At 44.3% G+C, this 20,185-nt stretch overlaps 1 protein-coding gene across 2 annotated transcripts in view; it reads right to left on the minus strand.

Moving 5' to 3' along the window:
* Positions 1-224: 224 nt before the first annotated feature.
* WWC1 (WW and C2 domain containing 1) overlaps positions 225-20,185 on the minus strand; it is a 68,894-nt gene continuing 48,933 nt past the window's right edge. For both annotated transcript variants that reach the window (XM_063168593.1, XM_063168594.1), the window contains exons 10-23: positions 18,854-18,943; positions 16,062-16,600; positions 11,972-12,080; positions 10,226-10,306; positions 9,487-9,573; positions 8,047-8,239; positions 7,085-7,237; positions 6,528-6,628; positions 5,620-5,767; positions 4,795-4,959; positions 3,333-3,425; positions 2,271-2,501; positions 1,458-1,579; positions 225-971 (exon numbers count right to left, since the gene is read on the minus strand). In XM_063168593.1, the coding sequence (XP_063024663.1) occupies positions 905-971; positions 1,458-1,579; positions 2,271-2,501; positions 3,333-3,425; positions 4,795-4,959; positions 5,620-5,767; positions 6,528-6,628; positions 7,085-7,237; positions 8,047-8,239; positions 9,487-9,573; positions 10,226-10,306; positions 11,972-12,080; positions 16,062-16,600; positions 18,854-18,943 (2,179 nt within the window). In that variant the 3' untranslated portion in view covers positions 225-904. The remainder of the gene's footprint in view (positions 972-1,457; positions 1,580-2,270; positions 2,502-3,332; positions 3,426-4,794; positions 4,960-5,619; positions 5,768-6,527; positions 6,629-7,084; positions 7,238-8,046; positions 8,240-9,486; positions 9,574-10,225; positions 10,307-11,971; positions 12,081-16,061; positions 16,601-18,853; positions 18,944-20,185) is intronic.

Consider the following 20,185-nt stretch of genomic DNA (forward strand, 5'->3'; position numbering starts at 1 on the left):
CCAGGGGGGATTGTTGGGGTGTCTGTGCAGGGACAGGGCTGGATGATCCCTGTGTGTCCCTTCCAGCTCAGGACATTCCATGATTATATGAAATGTGTCCATTATAGCATCTCCTGTGACAAGATGTGAAAAGCTATATGCTTCCAGCTGGCAACACAAGAGAACCCCAGTTTAGGTGCCGGGGGATGAGAAGATTCACTCAAGACAAAAAACAAGAAGGCAGGTTTGTCCAGAAAGGTCACTTTATTGGAAAAACCTAAAATGGACTTTAAACCTGCAGCCCTCCTCCCACAGCAGTGGTTTCAATGGGCTCCCCACGTTACCTTAACAGACCCATTACAGACATGAGCTGTAGTACAAACGTTAAAAGTGCAAGTATTCTGAACTTCACACCTACTTTTATGACCTGGCAGGAAACACAAAATGCTTCACAGCTCACAGAGAATTCGTTCACAGCACTTGGGAGTCCCAGCTGGCCCCCAGCATTCCCCACAGGGTACAAAATACATCACTCAGAGGAGAGTCCGATGCAGAACATCATAGAAGGTAGGGGTGAGGTTCCTTCAAATTTATTTTATTGCAGTAAAACCTCTAAAAGGTAGAGCTGTACAAAAAGTCTAAACAGCATTATTTAAGAATAACAGCACCTTACGCTGCATTTTGTTCTTATTTAAAATTCTATTTCCCAAAAATACATTCCTAAATATACAAACTATACAATCTTGTCACTTTAATGCTGGTTTCTGTGATGATATAACTTTAACCTAAAAATCTTCAAAACATCCACATACTGACAAAAGCTCTAATATACAAATGCCTTGGTACCTTCATAATACCACATAAATAACTTCAAAACCCAATCTGCATTTGTAGAATTGTCCAGAAAGCAAATACTTTATGGTGATCACACATCATCTGCAGAGAGCGTTGGGATGTTTATTCTTGGCCGTGTGAAAAATGCCATTTTCTCTCTGAAAGAAGATGATCAGTTGTTAATGCAACAGAAATTCTGCCAGAAATGTCCACAGGAGAATTTACCCCACCAGCTGTCCCCACAGGGAGCAGATGTACATCCTCTCACAACCTACACCTTTTATTTACTTATCGGATGAGTTAAAGCCACAATGCTGACCTTACCAAAAGCCATTTCAGAAAGGCTCAGGGCTTTTTCTTTTCTGGGTCTGTTACTTAGGGAAGCAAAAGGCTGCTTGTGTGTTACAGAATTTGTTGCCAGGTAGGGAATGACTTGGAGGATGCTGCTTGCTTTGATCATGTGCAGTGCTGCAACTAATTCCCCCGAGTCAGACCTTATACTTGGATATGAAAATACAGAAGCTCTTATTTAAGCACAACAGTTAACTGCTTCTGCAGAGATCAGTCTTCCTCATCAGCATCTCAGTCACCCACAGAGAAATCATGGTAGTAGTCAATTTTTCCTCCCCTTTACCTAGGATTACCTGAATGACTGCACTTCCAGAGGCTCCTTTCGACTCTGCCCTCGCAGCCTGTGCACATCCTTGGCAGCAGCTCTCATCATTTTATCAGCCTTGAGCTCACACTTGTGCTCTGGATTTTGCACCTAAGTGAATAATGGAGAAGAATTGTTTGTGTTTCCAGGAGGAATTTCTTATCCTGACTGACCTCCATTTCAGCTGCAGGGCTGAGGGGTCTGGAAACTTTGGAAGTCAGAAGCCACAGAAGCTAAACTGCAGCTTGACAACTAACCATTCTAAGGGAGAGAGCTTTTTGTAAGGTGCCCTTCCTGCTTGTGGTAAGAATAATGGCTTCTGTCAGTTCTCTCTTTGTACCTTGACAGATCTTTTAAGGCAGAAGATCAGCACACACAGCACCCCACAGAGCACCTCACACCACCTGCCTCCTACACCTGCTGCCAGCATAGCCTGGTCTCTGCCTGGTGCCAGCAGAGGTGCTGAGAAATCCCAGAAGCTGAGAAGGAGCCCTGTGCATGGGGGAGGGTGTGATGCAGAGGAAGGTAAGTGCCAACCACCACACAGCACACCTCCTGCAGACTGGGGGCACACACTTGGCACAACAGATGGCATCTGTGACTTGTATTCACACCTCTGCTAGGGCAGCAAATCTCTCTGCTGGTGAATGAAAGGGCTCAGGACTAACAGCTTGATAGAGCCATACGTGGCAGACAGGAGTGACTAACAGTGCTCAGGCTTCATTTACAGACTGTCCAAAGTCTCCTGTTCCCAAAATTTCCCCACCAAGTGGAATGAAACCCCAAGGCAGGTATGACTCACTCGTTTCTCCACAAGCCTCAGCAGCAGTCGAAACCTCTCATCATCCTTCACCCACTGTGGCAACTCTTTTTCACCCTGGCTTTGAGCTTGTTCCAGCTGTTCCTTCAGTTCCCTCAGCACTGAGATCTCCTGAACCAGCTGGTCGTGCCAGGTTTTGGAAGCCTGCAGGTCCAGCTCCAGGTCCAGCGAGGTGCGGATCAGGCGCTCGGTACCGAAGGCCTTGATTGAAGGCTGGGAGAGAAGGGGTGTGTGAGCACACTGAGGAGAACTGTCCCAACCACTCCACACACAAAGTGCCAAACACATTGTGAGACCCATCTTTCTAAAGCTTCTTTTCACACAAACCATCTCTATTGATCCTGCTTTCCAGTCTGTCTTGAGACAGATACCACAAACTCAAGGAATTCTTATAGATAAGTGTTTTCATTTCTGTGCTTCCACTCAAGTTCTCCCTTGGCAGCATTTCCAAATTGAACAAGTCTTGCTTGCACACCTTCCTCCTAAGTTTAATGTCTCATCTCCAGATGAATCCACAGTGCTGCAGAAAAACCTGTGATTCCTTTTTCCAGTAACATATTGCCTTCTGCTAGTTTCAAACACAAGCTGTCCCAAGAAAACCATCTCCTTAGGAGTTCAGTGTCAGTATCCTGGGGGGATTTTAGTGATTGCCATCACGATGGGCACAGGGGTTTATTGCATGCCATGGCATCACTACAACAGGGTCACATCATTCTCAGCTTTTCCAGCTCCTCAAATTTATTATCAATACTTAAGAATCTCACAACAATAAACACAGCAAAACTGTTTGTGCTACTTCTCTGACAAGATGGGAAATACCAGGAACCATTTTCCTACATTAAATGTTTTAATTGAGTTCTAACTTAAATGTTCCTGTCATAATCTGATATTTCAAAGAATCCTTGAGAAACTTCTCACACACAAAGAAAAGGTTGTGAATGAAAGCATGCGGCAACTGATTTATGTTTGCAAATTTTTCTTTCAAAACAGTTTTATTATTTTTGTGCCTGTGTTAGAGGAAAATAAAAGTGGTGATGTTCTTACCCGTTTCACTCTGACACTTCGTCTCTCCATCGCGTTCCGCACGAAGGGAGGCTTTTTGGAGAGTGTGGAACTGTCACTATCACTGCGATTCAGCTGAAAAGGAAGGTGAAAACCACAAATCTTTCATGAAAGGAACACAAGCAGTGCATACACACACTGCCAGCAAGACCAGAGGTTGCTGTAAGCAGAACTATGAAGTTTTGTGAAAAGCAGAGAGCTGTCACCCCTGTCTCAATACACAACATGCACTGGCACAGCCAGACCCTGCCACACGCCTTGAACTCTGTCCCTTTTTGGGAATAGGCTGTGTGCAAAGAGAGACATCAAGTTAAGCTATGATATGGGACTGCCACACTGCTCTCCACCTGTGCAAGTAACTAGGCTGGGCAAAACAGCCCAGAAAAATAAACTATAAGTAGTAATAACAACAATAATAATACTCTTTCCTAGCATATGTAAATCATGGGACTATTTTATTAGACATTTCTGCTTTCTCTAATCTGTATCTTTCTATAACCTGTATTTTAAGCTAGTGGTGGAAGAGGCAAGTTTACCTGAAAGCTCTTCCCCTGAGATTATCAGCTGAAGAGTTGCCATGTTACACACAGCCTGCCTTGTTTTTTGGTTGTCTGTAGACCCTTACAAAGAGCTCAGCTCAAGCAGGATTTGATTTTAATTCCATTCTCATGTCCCTTCTCAAGATCTACACATACTGTACCACTCCAGCACAGGCCACTTCTGCAGAATGAGCAGGGTTTGTTCCTCTGGAAGCACCTGCTGCTGAACCAGGGAGAACCCACACAGCAAATCTGGCCCAGCTGTATTAAAAGCTTGCCCACTTGGGACAGATCATGCATGGCAAAAGACAGTGCTTGGTTGTTTGCCAATTCCACTTAAAAGATGAGATATTTATAGTCTATTCTGACAAGATGAGATATTTATAGTCTATTCTGACCCTCATTTCAGGAAATAATTGTGAACAAACATTTCAAAGCAGGGGAAGTGACATCCGACCCAACACATGGCCTGTTCAGTTACCTTCACACAAGGCACACTGCTGACTTTCAGGCTTTACAGTTTTTTTGCTGATGATATCAGGTACTTACCTTTCCATTTCTATCAAGGTTTTATGTTCACCTCATCTGAAGTCAGGTGGACAGAGCTAACTGAGTTAGCACAGAACACTTCAAGCAGCAGGGAATTGTTTAATATGCAGCTTATTCATCACTGTCTTACAGCAGCCCTTCCAGGTAGGTCTGGGCATCTCAACAAGCTGCACGTGCCACAAATATATGTGCACATATATATCTGATAAATTTGTGCTTAATGCTGTTAGTTCCAAGGCAAGATACTGACCAGGAGGTGAGGACAGAGCAACTTTGAAGTCAGAGGGGGAGAGAAGAAAGCCCTGTTGGGTTTCTGTGAGGAATACAGAGTGAGTGAAGGCAAGCACTCTCCTTACCCGACACACGTACTGACTCTGTGGTCCTGGGGAAAATGTTTTGGAGCGGATGATGGTGCTGCCCCTGACAAACTGACTTTGGGGTGGATTTGCTGCTCTTTTGTCTTTTGGACGAACTACAGTCGAGGACTGTGCAGGGCTCTCTGTGTTGGTCTCTTTATCCACCTGAAAGACACACAGAGCAGTGTCAATGCCAGCTTTCCATGTGCCCAGGACACGCCCAGGGCTGTGTGACAGCCACCTGTGCCACATCTGTGCTTGCTGCATTCTTCAGCCCCTCTCATGCAGCATTCCCTGACACTTCATTCCTGGAGCTCTGCTGCATTAACTGGATTGCTCCCTAAGGGCTCTGCATCCACTGACTGCTGTACAACACAGCTGATTCCAATGGGCTTTGCCTGTGCATCCACACACCACTGTGACCTGGCAATCCCACAGAGAGCAGGTAGGATTTTAAAGATCATTATCTTACTTGTTGTGCACCTGCAGCAAAGACCCAAACTAATGCACAGAGAGAGCTGTGTACAGCACACCCCTGTTTGAACACAGTTACACTCAGAATTAAACAAACTCCAAACCACTGTCACATTAATGAAAACAGATTTCATGAGCAGCAAAGACAAGGCATGAAAAGGTGCTGTACTAACTGTGGGACAAAATGGTCACACAGAGTTATTTACAAAGATTTCAGGTAGATAAACATTTAATCATCAATGGTGAACTTCCAAATAACTGCTGTAGCCTTGCTCAGCTCAGCAACAACCCAGTCAGCTGAGTAATGGGAAGCTTAAATCATCTTTCTGCTCAAAAGGCCCTTGACTGTACCTTCACTGCTGTCTCTGTGTGCAGCTGGGAATTCAGACTTTCTTCTGTATCCCACAGCGATTTTCCAGCACAGAATTCTTCCTCCTCCTCTGCTTCATTTTCACTGATCTCATCCTGTTCTTCCAGGTCAGGAACCTCTTCATCTTGCCTGAAAAGACCAGCTCTGTTATTGAACTGGCCTGCTGTGGACAATACTCTGGTGCTGGAGCAGGAGGTACCTCCTGTAAGCTGCTGGACAGAAACACGTCCCCAAGGCAGCCAGGTGTACCTGACAGGCCCTGCAGCCACTGAGATTACACAAACACAGGCTCAGAAAGGAGAGAAGCTGCACCAGGAGACCACATTACTGCCAAAAACTTCATCCTGACCTGGCTTCAACAGAAGCAAGATGAGGGTTCAGCCATGTGGTCTGAGTTTAAGGCAAGTGCATCTCGAGGGGAGCTCTCAGGATGCCATTAATCTTAGTGAAAAAGTGTTACTGGACAAAATTGAAGCAGTATTTTAACACCCTTTTCAGCTGCACTGAACTCACAGCAGGCTGCTCCATCAATCCCATTGGTCAGGCTTGCTTTCTATTTCAAATGTTGGACTTCTCTAAGGAAATCTGAATCTGAACCATATAAAGAACAGCCACATTAAAATTCAACCAAAGCCTTGCACCACAGAGGGGAGTTTTCAGGGCATCCATAGAAGACTGTACAAATAACAAAATTAGCATAGTGCTACTGACAATTTTCAACATTTATCAGTTTTGTTCTCATTTTCTAAGCACGGCCTCCAGAAGAAACAGGATTTTTCACCAAACAGCAAAAGAAGAAGCCTCCCACAGCTCAGTATAATCTGCTTTTTCTTCTGCACCCAAATGCTCTGGTAACCCCACAACATGAAGATGGTAGGATGGCACCTACCAGCTCTCTCCACTAGTTAAAGTGCTTCTGCTTTCCTCCAGTTTCTTCTCCACAGCTTCCAGTTCAACAGCTGTCTGCTCTAAGAGTGCTGAGACAGAGTCCTGAGGAGAGAAGGAGGCATTTGGTGAGGAAATGACTACCAGAGAGTGCAGAGTGCCCAGCCTGTGTGGTGAGAAGAGCCCCAGAGCAGCCCCGTGGGCACAGCTGGCCCAGCTCCCCCAGCCCGTGCAGCTCCAGGCTGAGCACCCTCTGTGCCCTGCATGTGCCAACTCTGCCCTGACCTGCCCAGCAGCTTCATGGCAGCACTGCAGGAAGGCTGGAGCCCACACATCACTCACTCATCCCTCAGCTTCCTGAGCAGAGATTTCAGTAAGTGTTTAGCCCAGGACAAGGGCATTTCTGGAATCAACAAGTTAATTATTTTGCTGCACTTAACAACACATTCAGGTTGTAAACATAAACACAGCAGCCTTCACTTCTCCATAGTAACAGCCACACAAACCCTCTTGCTAGTCCTGTTTAGAAGAGATTTGTTCAATTGAAGCAGCTGTTCTTACTGTTTTTTCAGTGCAGGCTACTTCAGAGTGGCTGTTTCCTTGTTTACTTTTCCTGTTTTGCTTCTGCTGATATTTATAACTAAGGAGGTTGTACCAACGGGTTGATTTCTCTCCGGATCTGCAGATTTCAGCAAGGCTAATTTGTGCTCCACCCTATTGAGAGCAAAACCACAGTTTCAGTGTAATACTAAAATGAACAGCTACCACACCAGTCAGAAAAAAAATCAGGGTGAAAATCTAGGACTGCTTAATTTTGGCAAATTCAACAAAAAGAAAAACTGCCTGTTTATCCCATTTCAACACCACTAGTAATGCTTTATGTTCAGTTATTTTTAGCATTGCCAAGGGCTTCCAATATAAGTAGCAAGTGTTTCACTAGAGCTTCACTGTAACAGGAATCCAGAAGTAAAAACAGTGCTACTGCAGGAGGAGAAATTACAGCCAGAGTTTCAAAGAGAAAGGAACAGGAGAGTATGACACCCTTTCAAGAAATTTGCAAGGCTGACAAAAATCACTGCCCAAACCCAGGATGTTTTAGCTTTGTATATCCCATTTCTCTTCATCTGTCTTGTCATTTTTTTTAAATTACATTTAGTACACAAACTAATGTATCCAAAACCAAAGTAATTGGTTCTCAATTGCAATACCAAAAATGTTTTTAAAAGGAAGAAAACTAGTTAAAGAGTTTGACAGAAGAAAACTAATTAAGAGTTTGACATTAGATCATGAAGGAGATATATCTAGTGGTCTGACAAGGTAGTTCTGTAACATAACACTTATCTCATAATTGTTTTTCCTGATGGAAATTGTCATTGCAAAGAACGCTGTGGGGGAGAGACCACATAGCTAAAGATTATCAGGAAGGCTTTCACAGAAATTGCCATACCTCAGGAGTGCAACATCGTGCCTAATTAAAAAGAGGAAACAAACACAGACTTACTGAAACAGAGCTGGATACCCACCAAACATTCTTCAAGGTGAGACTTATCTACAGTGCAAACATCAACTCTCAGTGTCTTGTGGCGCAGCGCTGGGTAGGAGATGGAGACGCAGAAGAGCTCGTTGTACAGCAGGCTGTCGGCAGCGTCCGCGGGCCGCGTGCGGAACAGGCAGCTCGTGCTCTCCGAGCAGGGCAGCACGGCCACGCGGATGTTCCTGCGGGACACACTGCGCTCAGCTCTGCCCTCCCTGCCCCTGTGCGGCTCCCACAACCCTCACTGACAGTCAGCCTGCTGTCTGTGCAAACCCAGAGCACCACAGGCAATATTTCTGCGTCTGCTCTGGGGTGCCCTGACCCCCAGGGGAGCACTGACTCTGCCCCTCACTCATGGAGAAAGTTTCCCAGACTTCAAGATAAACTAGAATCCACAAAATACATTATAGAGAGCAGTGTGGGTGTATCACTTGGTGAGAAATTTAGGTTTTGGGATTTTAGGATGCTGTGGATGGAAGCAAGATGGAGGGCACAGGGTGTCGTCCTGGGTTTCTTCTTCATGCTGCTTCTTCATGGGTTTGGGGGGCATTTTGTAATTGGGCAGAAAAGTTCACATTGCAGCTCTCTGGGATCAGTTATTGGGTTAAAAGGGAAAATAATCCAGGTGTCAGTTCTTAATTGGATAGTTTAGTCTTAAAAGACCTTGTAACAAGAGATTGTTGGCCATTTTGTGCCTTCTAATGAAAAGCTGCCGAACTCACAGCAGTGAGACTGTTTTACTGATAAGAAATCATAAACACCTGAGTCCAAACATGAACTACTGTCTCAAGTGCCTTCAATCCAGGCCCAGAGAAACCCACAACTGGTACACCCAAAGCTGTCCTTTCCTATTCTCTGGAGCTGCAGTCAACTGAGAAGAAAGGAACATCTTGTCACAGTGTCAGAGATGTGAAGTGGCAGGAGCTGCCACAGACTTCACCCTTCTGGACCTCATCCTCAGACATCATGGATCCTGTTTTACATGGTTGTTTACATCTGTGCAACCTGTCACACTGCTCACACCCTTCTGTCGGTAGGAACAGCAAAAACGAATCCAATTTTTGTCAGCTTATTCAGCACACAGCTGAGTTTAAAGACCTTGTGTTTAGAATGAGTCTAACAGTAGCTGCACATTTTCCCAATCCTGTACAGGTATCCAGGGAGTTCTGCAGCAGGACAAACTCTCCCTCTTCACTCAATCCAGGTGCTCAAGGCACTGCTACAATTAAGAACCTCACCCTTTGAGGAAGAAACTGCCCCTTATTTCAGCCTACGGGTTTATTAGTTTGTAAGTGTCACCACATGATGTATGGAAACATTTCAGGAAAGGTAAATTTTTATGAGTGTGAAAACTCATAAGCCAATCTTCCTTTCATTCTCATTGGGATCCAACTCAAATATATCAAGTGTGTTTGTTTCACCTACTTACACTTTTTGATCTTGTTGTAACAGCAGTGCTGGAACATTACTCAGCTGGATGACCAATATGGCAAATTGTTTATTTTTGTCATCATATCTGAATCAGAAACAGACAGAAAAGCATTATTATTAGAGAATTCTGCCTTGGACTCTGTGGCTGAGTATTTCACACAAGCAATACAAAAAATTTACAAATAACAATATAATGTAACTATGACTCACCCACAGTTTAGAACAAAACCAGTTTCCTATGACATCAAGTTTTGCTATCAGAACATCCAGAATATAGAACAGTCCAGAACTTAAGGGTTCAGATACAATGGACTGTATATTTGACCTAACACACATTGCTTTTCTTGGGGTCTAGTTAAGTTGCTGCATTGTAGCTGTAATTTTTTGAGAGGCCTTAATGGCTGCAATATGGAAAAGTTATAAGTAAAAATACTTGCAGTACAACAGTGAGGATGTAATGAGTAACCTTTTGCTTTGGATGGCTGTGACAAATGACTTTTGTACTACTTCTTTTTCTCAAATCCCACTTAACTACCAAGAAGTCATTTAAGGAGGATGTCTCAGTGCCTGCCCTCCTACACCTTACCCACTACTGTGGGGTAATTCTTAATTTCACTAAAAAAGGGCATCACTTAGTTAATACCAATAGGACACAAGAAGAAAACAGCACAGAAAGCACTATCCCATTTATCATCCTTCCCACTGGAAGGCAAATCCATAAAATATGTGGCACATACCTCATTGCAATTTGCACTTTGGCTGTTCCAGCTGCTTCTGCATCATCACTGTCAAACACCATCACTTCTGACACACACGGTCTGAAAGGAACCAACAACAATTAAGGATTTGATTTGCCTCTTATTGAAGTGTTTGCATTTAGGTGATACAAGATCTCTTCCCTTCCATTCAGGGGTTTGGTATATGGATTTTGTAAAATTAGCAGCTAAAAGAAAGCCCATTTAAGAAGTAAGTGCAATCAGCCTTAGAGGTATGTGTTACAGTGCTTATCAGCAGAAAGTCATATGTCTTCCCTCTTCACTGCCAAAAGAAAAAAAAGCCACACAAAAGACTGCAAAACTAAGGCAGTGGGGGATTTTTAAAGGGTTCCGTTGACTGGTTTTTAGCAAAAACGGCTGACTGCCCAGCAAGAGAAATGTGACTTAACAACTGCAATCCTGTCCTGCATCATGACAGCAAAAATTCTCAACTTTTATTAGATTTAAGTAATTCCTTTGTTTCTTTAAGAAATCAAACTTTCTTAAGCACATTAAAAGTGACAGAGTACACTGACTGGCCTTGCAGGAACAGCTATTCTGCATCATTCCCCTCTCAATGTATTCCTCCTCCCAAGTTTTATGCACTGAAAGTCCCCAAAACTACATTCATTGTCTAATTGCCTCGAGAGGCTATGCTGTAGCACATGAAAACAGGATTAGCATTCTTCTCTTCTAAGTGCTTTCCATATTACTGCTCAGCACCCTCTTGCATTTTGTTACATTTCAGCTGCAGAGGGTGGCTCATCCCACCCTCACCACTTGGACAGGCACCAAAATGACACTGCAGGCACCACAGGGGCTGGCAAGCTGATAACCCAAACAAAACTAGCATCAGAGATGTGAGTGTGCATGGGATGCCTCCTGTGACTGTCCCAATCCCCTCTCCACTCCCACAGAAGGGACACAGGGCCCTGGGACACCCAACCCTGACTGCTTGGGCCCAGGAGCTCAATTTACTGAAGCACTGCACTCCATTGTCAAAGTGAATTGTGCTGGAAACATAAAAATTACTAATTTATCTAGAGAATTAACGAAGATCACTAATCAACAGGGGGCATCTGAGATGAGTGATATATCACCTCTACAGCTGTGTTTTGCAACTAACAACCCTATAATTCACCTGAATGCTAATAAAAGCAGTAAGAAAACCTACATGAGATGCAGGTACCAGTAAGATCAGTCCCTTCCAGGGAACATTTTGACAAAGCCCCCACAGACAATCCAGAAAACCAGCAAGAGCAGTGACTCCCTGCTGTGCCCTTAGTGGGAGTGGGCATCACAGCCTGCTCTGGCTCCATGCACTTGGGAACTGCATCACATCATCAGGCAGTTCAAGGTGCTTCCTTAAACATCCCAAAGTTGGCTGAGGGGTGTCACTGACTGGGAGGAGAGGAGCTTTGCTCCTACCCCAGATGGCTCCACTTCCCCCTGCCAAGGCAGCACCCAGGGCTGAGCAGCACCTCCACAAACAGGCCAGCTCTTCAACCAGCTCTCTGTGAGCTTCCTTTCAGCTGCTTCTCTTATGGGAAGCACAGGTCATTTTGATAATCAAATTCAACCTGCTTGCAGTTTTTTTCAGAAGTATTAAGAAACCTGAGATTGAGAACTTTAGCCATCAAATTACAAACAAAGGTCATAACCAGCAGTATTGCAGGTGACTTTTGGCTGAGTCATTGGCTTGGTCCTGGAGAGAGATGTGATGTCTACCTTTGTACAGATGCCTCGTACACCCCGCTGTCTCCAGCAACAGATTCATCAGACACTGCAGCTGACACACCTGCCACCTTCAGAGCTGTCCCTCCAGCTGTGTTAATACCTAGGAAAGCACAGAGGAAAACCAAAAGCAGGTGTTAATGAAAACAAACTGTCTGGATAAGCAGCAGCTTTTCTTCTTATCCTCCCCGTGAATTGCATTTTTTCCCCCCTGCCAGGTATTGTTAAGCAACAGCACATTTCTGGAGACTCAGGGGACACAGGTTGGGCTCAAAGGTGGCCTTGAAGTGAGGGAATGTTTCAAACTGCCCTGAAGAACACAAAGTGCCAGGAAAACAGGAGGAATAGATTGTGTGGTGGAGGTGAGGGAGGGATTCATGGCACAGTGAGTCCCCAGTTACTCCCTGGGCCCTGCAGCAGTGTGAGGGCTGAGATTACACGGCTGTGTTACAGCTGCTTGCCCTGGCACCTCTCTGGGCACAGGAGAGGAGGGAGAGGCAGGAGAGGCTTCCAAAGCCCTGGAAAGGCAGGGAGGTACCCATGACATGATGAGCAACCTTCAGAAACATCAGGACTTCTAAATTCTAGTGAACTTATAAATATGGACCAACAAAGCAGCTCCTACTGCAAGGCACCCTTAGGCAGGCAGCAATGACTCCAGAGAGCAGGGGCTGGGCAAGCACTGCTGAGCTGGCTCTGGCTAGGCATGCATCATGTGGAGCTGCATTTCCCACCTGGAGAGCTCATACCAAGAGGGGAACAGCAAAAAAACACCACCTAAATCCAAATGTTTGTGTACACAGGACAAAAGGCAGGTCCAGAAAGACCAGGTTAACTAGCTGAACATGGAGAGAAAGAGATTTATGGGATTCAAAAGAATCGTTATATGTAGGAATACAGGGAAAAGGAGATAGGGAAGAGAAACCAAAGAAGGTGAAGCAAGTTTTGCACAGAGGTGTTATCTCACATAGATTTCTTGTGCTTCAAAACACAGAAAGGTTCTCCCTGGAAACCTGCAGACTCTGCATCTTTCAACATTTCAGTGGAGTGGAGCTGCAGCCAAGAGTCTGGAGAGCTCCATCTGCCAGTGTGGCTAACGAGTGCTGGGCTGTACCCAGCTCTTGGCTCATCCTCAGGGATGTGGGAGACCTGCTCCAAGAGTGAGGAGTGCCATGTGGAGCATGGGAGCAGCTGGAGCCCCACAGCAGCAGGGCAGCATACTCCCCTCCAATGGGCTTTTGTTTTTCACAAGTGATCCTTCTTTCCCACAGACTCAGACAAGCACATGCCCCCAAGCCAGTATATGGTTCCAATGCTTATTTTCTTTATTACAAAGGAAGTTTGGGTTCTGGTTGGTTTTCTGGGGTTTGAGTTTGTATTTTTCTTTTTTCTTTTTTTTTTTTTTTTTTTTTTTGTGTTGTTTTCTTCACAGTCTCACAAAGCCACTTAAAGAATTAAATCCAGCTTTGAATAAACTGGTGGAAAAGTGTGCAAGGCTTATGGTATACCATAAGGACATAAGGACTTGGAAGCCAACAGCAGAGGGTGCTACAGGTAACTCCAATCCTCTGAGACACCTGTGCCATTTTGGGCCCATTTATCCATGGATTTTTTGACACCAAAAAATGGCATTTCTCATTTGGTACTCCCATGGAGCCACTGGACAGAAATGGAATGTCCAGAGCTTTTCCCCATAGGCCAATCCACATGAATAGAAGTTAGCACCTGTAACACAATGTTTCAGTCCTTAACTGAAACCAAGGGATCCATTTGACACTGGCATTCCCAGTTTAATCCATCCTGCCATCTGCCAGGGCCAGGCTCCTGCAGTGCTGTGCATCACAGGCTGTGCTAGAGGTACGTGGGCAGGGTCAAAACTTCTTTCCTCAATTCTCCTTCATACCTCCTAGCCCATGGTTTTAATAGGAAAATCACTTCTTCCCCACTGGCTGGCTCCTAAATCTGATTCTTTGAGTTTTACACCCCAATGCTGCTCTGGGAATCCCTTTCCATGGGACTGGCTCCCTGGGAAAGGCACTGCAGGTTGGCCTCCACACACCAAACTGTTCTTTCTCCCTCAGTTCCCACTGCCATGGAGTCATTCCAGCACAGAAAGCCTCATTCCTGACCACCTCCCCCAGCACCTCAGGCCAAGGGGTGAATACACAGAGTGCACAACAGTGCAGTGAGCTCTGTACAGCAGGGTGCTACAGTGTAAAGCTGAATAAAGATGAATGGTTCCCTGACAACAATTCCAGCCACCCCTTTCCTTACTGGTTTTGCAAAAGACTTGGAAAGCTCAGCCTTTTCGTGCAGCTAATTAACAAAAGATTTGGACTTTCAGCTTTTAGTTTTAAGTCTCTGAAGAGATATCACACTAATAAGAAAGTTTATGGAAGAGTTCAGAACTGACCCAACTCTCCTCCATTTTTCCAAGCAGGTGGATAACACTACCTGTGGTGTTTCATGGATTTTTTCAATCACATCAAGAATTTAAAGTTTGCTCTTTTCCTGCAATGGGCCTTGAAGACCCAGGCCATGCACTGTCCTCACATCCAGATAATTTAATCAGAGAACGCTGGACCTGCCAGATCCCAGGTTTTGCTATTAGCTTCCCTTAAATCACTCAGGTGTTCTTCAGGTGAGAAAGGCAACCTTATTTCAGTTTCAAAGCAGAGGAGGTTCTGATCTAGCAGAAGGCAGCAGCAAAGCCCTCAGACACAGTGCTCTGCTCTGCTTCCATAACACGTGAGCGTGCTTTGCCCAGGGCTGACCACCCCAGAGCCAGCCCCTGCATTTTGGGCTGCACTGAGCCCCCACCCCCAAAATGCCTCAGGAGTGGAATCTCATCTCATTATTGCCCTGAAATAAACTACTTATGGTGATTATTTTGTCTGCTGACTGGCTAACAGCAGTAATCACTTAATCTGCTTAACACCTGAGCTTTCACTTTAACAGCCTTGGCAAATCTTGAAGAGCTAAAAAGGTTAAAACTAATCAGCATCCAGTTCTAATAAGAATAATTAGTGTTTCCTACTCAAATGCATAATACCTCTTGCTTGTAGGAAAATGGCAGCTCAAAGGAAAGATTTGCACTTGTGTTTTTTATTGTGTTTTAAATAATGTCGGGCTTCTTAATGCAGAAGGTGGTGATAACATGGTACTGGTTCCCTTTATTCACACAGGCTGTTCAATAATCCCACGAAAAGCAGAAACAAACTGTTCTGCTGCTTCACAGGACTGTAGCTTGCAAGTTTATATTGCCTTTAAAGCTCTTCCTCACTGCAGCTACAAATCCTGTCCTTTCACTCAATCCTTGTTGGATTTAACCCAACTACAGTCACAAGGGCTTCAGACAGGCCCTAGCACTGTGCCCTGCCTGTGCCAACTGCTTCAGCCCATCCATTCCAAAAAAGGATGAACCCTTCCCACCCACCAACAAGCCATATGCATATATGAGAACATCCACTACCTCTAAATGTCTTATTTTATCATGCTTACAATCTAAACACGTTTTTGTTGCTAAGAGACCAAAACAGCAGAATTCGAGCGCAGCCTTGACATGTCTGCTCAGCTGAAATTAATAAATTCATTGCCACTGATTTACTGGGAACCAGAGCAGGATTTTATGCATACCAAGATGGTGGGGAGGGATTATTATCACTAAAATTTGTTAACTATTAGGCTAAATGGCTTTTCCAGCCCTCCTCAAAAGCTTGGTCAAAAACTTTGCATATCAGTATGGCACTGTGTGTCTCCCAGACCCAAAATAATACTTGACATTCTGAATAGCTCAGTGCCAGATCAAAGCAGGAATCCCACCATGACCATACATGAAATCCCAGTGATTTGTGTACACACACCTAAATCAGCCTCCTGCAAGACTCATTAGATCAGTATTTTTGTGTACAAATTAAAATACCAGCCCTCCCTCCCAAACAAGACGGAACACAGAGCTGAAAACATTTTTCAACATAAAGATAACAAGATGACAGACAGCTTCCGAAACACTTGCTTCTCAGTGCTTTATGAACTACATTAAATATAAATGCATGCAGTGCATGCAAATCTTTTCTTACCATACCTTGACCTAGATGTTTATCTCCTGCTCGAGGCTCTTCCAGTCTGCAGTTGCCACTCCCAGAGTTTAGGGTGAGTTCTGACAGATTTGCACTTATCTCTGCATCATCAAAATCCATATGGCTTGAAAAGGCATCACCTGTTAGGAGTGGGTCTATCACCAGTGGAGAGCAAGGTGGGGATGGAGAAGAGAGAGATGACCTTGGGGACAGTGATGTCATGGATTTGGGAGTACCAGACAAGGACCTCAGAGCCTGCATGCGACTCGTGCTATCTGCTTTTTGAGTTTTTGCCACTTCATTCTCGTGAATAGTGGTGATACAGCCTGATGGCCTAAACCCAGTGGCTCCTTCCAAGAGCAAGTCAAGCTTGTTTTGATATTCTGAGTCCAACTGCTCCAGCTGCTCCAGGTGCTCGTAGTAGAGATCAGTGAAACTGGCCGAGGTGGACGAGTCCTGGCTGGAGGTGGCAAGAGATCCTCTGCTGGATGCAAGAGAGCCAGGGCTGCTGCTCGAGGAGAGGGAAAGCATGCTGGTGGAGAGACTGAAGGAAACAAGTCAGAAAACCATGACACTTGTGATTTCTCATGAAAGCACTGCAGTGTCAGCACATGTCTCAGCCCACAGGTGCTGCTTTGTTAGCTCAGGCCACACGCATTAGTCCCCAGAGCAACCCAGAACCACAGTCTGCACAGCAGGAACACTGGGGCACTGCTCAGTGACACAGTATCCATCATTCACATTTCTCTACTCACCATCTCAGACTCCTGAGAGTCCTTGTTTAGCCAAAACAACTCTAATGAACAGTTTCAAACCAATTAAAATTAGTGCCATCCCCCTCCTCCCACATCTCTCTGGAAAGTATCTATGGCTCCTGTTAATCTCCAAAGCAGACTGCAAAAACCAGCAAGGCCCATGCAAGAAGATGAAGTTATTGCAATGAACTGTCTGACCATGTGGAAATTTCCTTCCATTTGCCTCAATCTTGGAGCTGCAGCCAAAAGGCAATATCACAGCTGCCTGGAGCTGGCCCTCAGAGATCACAGCAGCCAGCAGTTCCCAGGAAGCTGGCAGCATTTCTCCATGTGAAAGGCTGCTGCATGGAACCCAGGGCCAAGAGAGCAAGGGAAAAAGCTGGGGCTGGGCTGTGAAATCAATTCACACGCCTTATTTATCCCTGGAGTTCTAGGTTCAGAACATAACTGACAACAAAATTAATTTTAAGCAGGTGCTGAATAGAAGTCTGTCCAGATGAGAAAGTCCAGACACCACAGCACAGTTTTCTGCTCAGGAGACCCAGCAAATATTCCAGTAGTGACTACAACATGTACCATCTCCAGAAATTCCATTTAAACCAAAACTACTGCTCCGCATATTGAAGACCTTGGTTATTATTGACCCTCACTTCAGATGGGGATTAGCTATTGAAAAAATTCTGAATATGTATAAGTGCCTTATGTTGCCCCATTGAAAAACAGTGAGATATTAATAAGCCTAATAATCCCTTATTTATTATTTATAGGGTAAAAGCTGGAAGCTACAGTTGTATAATTACATCCATGACCTTATGAGGAAAAGGCAAGTATGCTGTATTTAGTATAATTTTGGCAGAAAATGTCGTCTAACAGATGTGCACTGCAGCACATTTGCTCAAAAAAGCTTCTGATAGATGTTTTTCCATATTGGCAGTATATACACATCTGTTGAAGCCTAATGAATTTACAGCTTTTCAGTGTACTTTACTATGAAAAAGGAGGAGTTTTAAATTAATCTTTTCCCTGTCAAAAAAACTGGGCTCAATTTCCTTTTGTACATGCCCTTGAATGCCAGACATTTTGCATTAGGGGTTAATAACAAACACTTATTCTTATGAAGGAGCATGCCAAGAACACTGGGCACACGGTTAGGAAGAAATTAGTTTCACATGCTTCTTGGTCACCTCAAAAGATCCCTAATCAGCTAGGTGAAATGAAAATATGATGCATTTCCACTGCATAAAAGCCTCACAGATAGCTATTCTCCATGCTGGCTTATTTACATGTCAGTCTTGCACTATGATTTCTTTCCAGTCTTTTCGGTGTCATCTTCACAAAATGAAACAGAATCCAAGTGGAGCAGAAGCTACAAACAGAGTAAATTCAGTACACACTGGTAGGAAAAAACCTCAACCAAACAAAAACCCCACCAAACTTTCTTGCTGTCAGAATGATAAAAACATACTTTTAGCAAAATGATTTGGCCTTAGTGCCTGCAGTCATGCATTAGTCTGCAAATAACAATCCTGTTTTCTCCCAAAACTACAGCCTGAACTAGAAGCCATTCTTTACACCATATGAACCACAACAGATTTGGGAATATCTCCATATATATTGTCCACATTGCAAGCCACAGCACACTTGGAATTAGAGAAATATGATCATTCATCCATTAATGTGTAATTGCATTAGTGAGATTCACTCCACTTGCTGTCAAGCTGTCATTAATATACTTTATTCATGAAATACTTCAGTAATTCAAACTTTAGTGAATAAATCTCAGCTCTCCCTGGTCACCTGAATATTACTGAAATAGAAGCAAAGTCCTGCTGTGAGACAGAGGCACCACCAGGAGGTTGAAAAGCGCCCATCTAAACTAACCTAAGATCCCAAGGCTTCTCCTTCCCCTGACTACACAGGGGCCTGAGGCCACTCCTGAAAGGCCTTTCAGCCCTCAGCTGGGAGCTGGGGCTGTCAGCAGAGGAAGGCAGTGGCCCCATGTGCAGCAAAAGCAGCCCCAGCTGCTGGCAAGGGTCACCTACCTCTTGAGCTGGGTGTGCAGCACGGCCACCAGGCGCGTGGTTTCCTCCAGCTCTCGGACAAGCTGATTTCTTTTGCTGTTCAACTTCAGTCTAAGAGAAGGTCAAACAAAGAGACAAGCTAAAGCAGCATTTACTATTTTAAATAAGGAGTAAAGGAAAAAATCTACTTTTTTTTTTTTGCTGTGAAATCCTACAAATTTGATAGGAATTCCCAGGACAGAATTTGGTCAAGATGTGTAAGTGTTTACCAACTTAAGAAACTTTTCAAATGCAGAACTCGGTCCTGAAAACATTCACAGCAAGACAAAATAATTACAGCTGGTACCATAGAAGCAAATGCTTCTAGGATCAGGCCTCAAAAGAGCTGGGCAGATTTTACTCACTATACACTATTGCATTCCTATAGTTCCTGTGCTAATAAAAGTGTAAATGTCTTCATTTCCTTCCACTAAAGTCTATGGATGATTAAGGGTTACCTGATTTAGTTATTAACCATCTCATTACAGCTTTACATTATTGGCTTTAGCAGTATCCCAGCTTTATTTTCCCCCTGAACTTGTTTGAGACAAACACACGTGCATGTGGGTGCTCACACTCTAAGTGAACAGTCCTTTGGACACAAAATCCTTCCCCATACAGGTGTAATGTCTTTGGCACTCTAGAATGTGGTAATAATCCCAAAAATCCCAAATGAAGGGGTTCACTTAGGGCAAGACAAGAACCAATTGTCAAACCACAGATATTTCAGGCAGGTAAAAGTCTCATGGTCAAGACATTTACATTTTTTCCAGCATGATAAAACTATGAAAAGCCTATGCAGAAAATTGGTGTCAGCTGGACAATGACCATGTAGAAGAAATGAAAAGATGGAGCCAAAGAGAGAGTGAATGCAGTGTGCCTATTCCATATATGTTCAAGGGACTGCAGCTACCAGAAACACTGCTGAGGCACCCTCATTAATGCATCCAGACTGTAAAACACCTGTAAGCAATGCCTCATGCAGTATTCATCCCCACTGCACGTTCCCCTGAGATCTCCCCCTGCAACACACGTAAAATTAAGGAAGAAAGTTGGCATTTTTTTCAGCTAGTTTAGATTCACAGGATATTCCCTGCAAGCCCCACAGCCCTGTCAAATACCAGATCCTACAGGAATCACATACAAGGATGCTCAGAACAAACAGCAAATTTAAGGAATTTAAAATTCCATCTGCTGACATTTACCAAGGCCCAGACTGCACAGCAAGTGTAGAAGCTGATGTGAGGTGCTGGCTGCATACAGAAATGTTACACTACACCAACACTACACTGGGCTATTTTCAGCACTCTTTAC

This window comes from Melospiza melodia, chromosome 14 (genome assembly GCF_035770615.1).
Source record: "Melospiza melodia melodia isolate bMelMel2 chromosome 14, bMelMel2.pri, whole genome shotgun sequence".
Classification (NCBI taxonomy): Eukaryota; Metazoa; Chordata; class Aves; order Passeriformes; family Passerellidae; genus Melospiza; species Melospiza melodia.